The 4,386-nt window shown below is 53.8% G+C and overlaps 1 protein-coding gene across 2 annotated transcripts in view; it reads left to right on the top strand.

Moving 5' to 3' along the window:
• Window positions 1-3,673, top strand: part of LOC119365269 (actin-depolymerizing factor 6-like) — a 6,260-nt gene extending 2,587 nt beyond the window's left edge. Inside the window, exons 5-7 of one of the 2 annotated variants that reach the window (XM_037630881.1) lie at window positions 1,825-1,910; window positions 2,780-3,045; window positions 3,136-3,673. In XM_037630881.1, coding sequence (XP_037486778.1) covers window positions 1,825-1,910; window positions 2,780-3,045; window positions 3,136-3,286 — 503 coding nt within the window. In that variant the 3' untranslated portion in view covers window positions 3,287-3,673. Of the gene's footprint in view, window positions 1-1,824; window positions 1,911-2,549; window positions 2,647-2,779; window positions 3,046-3,135 lie in introns of those variants that run through there. The other variant, XM_037630880.1, reaches the window with a different exon arrangement.
• Window positions 3,674-4,386: the final 713 nt, after the last annotated feature.

The following is a 4,386-nucleotide window of genomic DNA, read 5'->3' on the forward strand; positions in this document are numbered from 1 at the left end:
TGCCGTAGCAGCCGCCGCGCTCGCCAGGCCGCTGCAGCTGCCATCCATCGCCACCATCGCCCAGCCCTGGCTGCAGTGGCAGCCGCCGCTCCTGGCGGCCTCCGCCGCGCCCGGCGCTCCGACGCAGCAACCGTTGCCGCTGCCTGGCGTGACAGCGCAGCAGCCGCTGCAGCTGCAGCAGCCACCGCCGGTCAGCTCCGCCGCCCAGTATGGGATGCCCTACGACGGGAGTGCGACGACCTCGTTCCCATCAGCGCCGCCGCCATCCCAGGGCGTCCACATCCAGCAGATCAAGTCCCTGCCGTCGCCGTCACCGCTTTCGCCTTGGATCGCTACCCGCCATGTGTCAGCGGCGGTGAGGCTGCAGGCTGCTGCGCGCGGCCTCCTAGCGCGTCGGCGTGTGCGGGAGATGCGTGGTCTGCAGCTGCCGCTCCTCCAAGTTGCCCTTCGCTGCGCAAAGGACCTCGATCTCGTCCACTGCGTCGGGGATCTTGGGCATGCGGTTTCCCCCACGGGCGGCTGGCACGTTGTTTTCCCCGCGGGCAGCGACCTCAAAGTCTGCGACATCGGCGGTTGGGGAGGGCGCACCCCTCCTCGTCATTCTCAATCGCAAGCCCTCCACTCTTTCCTGTGCGGTGCAGACCAACAGCCGTCCGGCGGGGAGAAGGCAGGGTGTCACCGACAGGAGCGCACCGCGTAGCACCACTGCTTTCCGCCGCCGACCACCGCGAGGGCGCCTCTGCTGGTCACTCTTGCGACCACTTCCAGGTGGCCATACACATGCACTCCTTTGGTCCAGGTGGTGTCCATGGGATCCAGGTGGCTGTACACGTGCACGTCCGACGTGCGGATGGTGTCCACTTTTTGTTAAAGGGTCCAAAATAAAGCGTCTGAGTCCATTTTAGGTTGAGAATAATAAAACAAGCCGAGATGTAAAAGGCTTGTTTTTAGGTGTTAGGTTTGTGTTGCGTCGAGTCATGGTTATAAGTTGGTTAGGCTGCAGCTCGAGGACAAGCCGCATGTCCAGGTGGGGTGTAGTGTTAGAGTACGTAATGGGCCTAATGGGCCCATTAGTCTTAGGGTTAATTAGAGATAAGGGTCGCTTGCTTAGGGGTCAAGTAAGTCTTGCTTGGGAGTCAAGTAAACCTCTCTCTATAAAGAGAGGAGATGTATCAATCTAATCAAGCAAGAATTAAGAAGGAAATCCCTTCCCTCTTGCCCGGCCGTGGGCAAAAAAGACCCCCGGCCGGCCCTCTCGCGCCCTCCTTCTAGCAGCACCATAACACAAACCAACCTTTGCAATATCACAAGTACCGTGCATGCATTCGCAACATTTGGAATGTCCACTGGAATGTGAAGTGTGTTGCAGTTGTCCTATATATATTTGAATTACCTGTTGCCATCATTTAAAGTTTCACACACACAAAAAAAAACTCTGGTCAATAATTCCTGTATATAAGCATGCTGGCTAAACTTATGATTTCAGGTTATACAACTATTTTTTTCTGAAGATTTGTTTGTGTTGTTGTATAAGATAGTTGGCTGTGCCAACAATAGAGATATATCTGTAGGCCGCAGTGTTGTATTGTGAGGCAGAGGCTGTGGATAGGTGAACATGTTCCCTTTTCAGTCCTTAGTATGGGTTGAGTAATGACTAACTGTACACGCGCCAGTATCTTACTCTAGACAAAATCCAATGTATTTATATATGTTGAGAAGTTGAGATTGTTAGTTAGCTGGTGCAACTGAATTTCTGCTGGTAGTTGTGCAGTTCATCACAGGAATTTGTGTTTACTTGTTTATTTGTCGTTGTATTTACTTTAGGTATGAATATGGAGGGAGACTACCAGGAAGACCATACTGTGCATGGTGGAGACGATCTTGAAGATGATTTCATTGATGAAGAAGAGGTGAAAACCACCAAAACGAATAAAGCGAAGCAACCTAGCAGTGGCGAGAAGAGTGCCAGCTCAAAGTCAAAAGGAAAACAAGCTCCAAAAGTTGTAAAATTCTTTGGTTAAACAATGCCGCCATTTTTGTAGTGTACGTCGAGAATGATCATCTTCCTGGACAATTCTTCTGCGAGGAATTGCAGCTGTGTAACTTATTAAGAGAATTTTATCTGTCTACCATGTGATGTTGGGAAGATGTCATACAATTTGAAATGCCTGATCGTCCATCAATCCTCGTTACGATACGGTTGCACAGAATTTGTGATCATAAATCACGTGGTTTTACGAACGGGCGATGTGCCTGTGTCTGGCTATATCGTTCGTTTGCCGTCGCTTCGTCCAAATCGCAGTGTTGCAGCAAGTCACGAGGAAAAAAAATGTTGCTGTGCTGTCGTAGCCAGGGATGGAGCAGGCATTTTGGGAGGCGATAACGATGGATGGGTGGTGTGGGGCGCCTCTGGATCTCCCATGGCTCTCACGAGCGCGCCAAGGAGGGGACGTGCTTGGTCAACCGCCCCTCTTCTTCCTCCTCCTAAAACGGCGGCATGGCACCATGCATGCAAGCCTCAGGCTCCCCTATATCTCGCCCGGCGCCTCCTCTCCTCCGGCCTTGAGAATCTCGCCCGCCGCCTGACGCCACCGTCGTCGCGTCCGGCGCTCCGTGGAAAGAAGAGAAAACCCACCGTCAGCCATGGTGAGCGCGCGCGCGCGAGACGCCAGCGGCGGCCCTGGATCGTCGACGGTTCGATTCGATCCTTTTGGTTGGTTGGTTGATTGATAATGAGGCGCTCTCGTTGTTGTTGTTGTTTGTGTGATTGCGATGCAAGGCGAACTCGGCGTCGGGCATGGCCGTGAGCGACGAGTGCAAGCTCAGGTTCCAGGAGCTCAAGGCGAAGCGGACCTTCCGGTTCATCACGTTCAAGATCAACGAGCAGTCGCAGCAGGTGGTGGTGGACCGGGTGGGGCAGCCCGGCGAGACCTACGCCGACTTCACCGCCACCATCCCCGCCGACGAGTGCCGCTACGCCGTCTTCGACTTCGACTTCGTCACCGACGAGAACTGCCAGAAGAGCAAGATCTTCTTCATCTCCTGGTACGTGACCTCTCTTTCTGCAGCCTGCACTGCACACGTGGCGTGGGTACGTAGTGAACGATTCTGCGGTGGCTGCGTGCGTGCATGCAGGTCCCCGGACACGTCCAGGGTGAGGAGCAAGATGCTGTACGCCAGCTCCAAGGACAGGTTCAAGAGGGAGCTGGACGGCTACCAGGTGGAGCTGCAGGCCACCGACCCCAGCGAGATGACATTGGACGTCGTCAAGGCCAGAGCCCTCTGAACAATTTCTCATCGCTCCTTCCAGGCTCCATGGCCGGCAGCTGGATCTGCATCATGACCTACGTACCTGGGCCCCCGTATCGTATGCCGTTTCCCCTCCGTCGTCGGTGTCGGAGTCTCCCCCTCCTTGTAAACTAGACATAGATGGTCTCTCTCGTTGTCTTTCCCGTTTCCAAGATTTTAGACGGCATGCCCATCTTATTTTCCCCTTGTTGCTGAGGTGCGTACTACGTAAATTTGTCCGTGCTCGTTGTGTAAGCGACTGGCTCCACACGGGCCACACGGCAATTATTCACGAAAAGACAAACATTGTGGTGTCTTTTGCTCGTGGTCTCCTTATGTGCTCGTTCCAAAAGGAGCCCTCATGCTGACACTGTCCAAAAGTTTAGACGCATTTGTCTTCTGCTAGTGATTTTTTTTTAAAACAAAGTTATGGATGCGAGAGTGAAACGTTATATGAAGAAATTAAACTATGTAAGGGCATCTCAAAGCAACGTCCAGATGACGTTGTTCCAATCCAACGTCGTCCGCATCTTTCCGTGGACCAGTCCACTTGTCTATTTTCTTGCAAACCGGAAGCAAACTGGGGAGATGAGGATGGGGAGTTTGTGGGAGTACGGACCGCCGCCGCATAGGACTCCGACTGCCTTTGCCCACTCAAAACCCCACCAGGACCCGTGTCTCCATCCCTTCCTATTTCTATGCATCCCCTTCCCTCCTCACCGTCGTTGCCGCTCTACCACCCCGGCCGCTCGCCAAGCCCTTCCCGGACCTCCGCGACCTCAGCCGCTCCACTCGCTCGCCACACTGTTTGCCTGCGCCATTGGTCCACACCTCTCGTCCGACCGCCGTGCAAGTACCATCCGCCCCTACGGGGGTCACCACGCCTGACGAATGCTTGGTGAAATGCCCGTGCTAATTTTTTTTGTCCCTTCTTTGAAGCAATGGATTCGTAGTGGAAGTACATGCACGAGCACTAAGTTGAGTCATCCGACTTGGAGGATTATGCAAATAAAATGACGACGATGCAGGCGATCCTTGCAGACGCGGAGCATGTTTTCCATTTTAAGGGATTGATCAAGGGTCGTTGAGTGCTAAATC

The sequence above is a fragment of the Triticum dicoccoides genome, chromosome 2B, assembly GCF_002162155.2.
Source record: "Triticum dicoccoides isolate Atlit2015 ecotype Zavitan chromosome 2B, WEW_v2.0, whole genome shotgun sequence".
In the NCBI taxonomy this organism is placed as follows: domain Eukaryota; kingdom Viridiplantae; phylum Streptophyta; class Magnoliopsida; order Poales; family Poaceae; genus Triticum; species Triticum dicoccoides.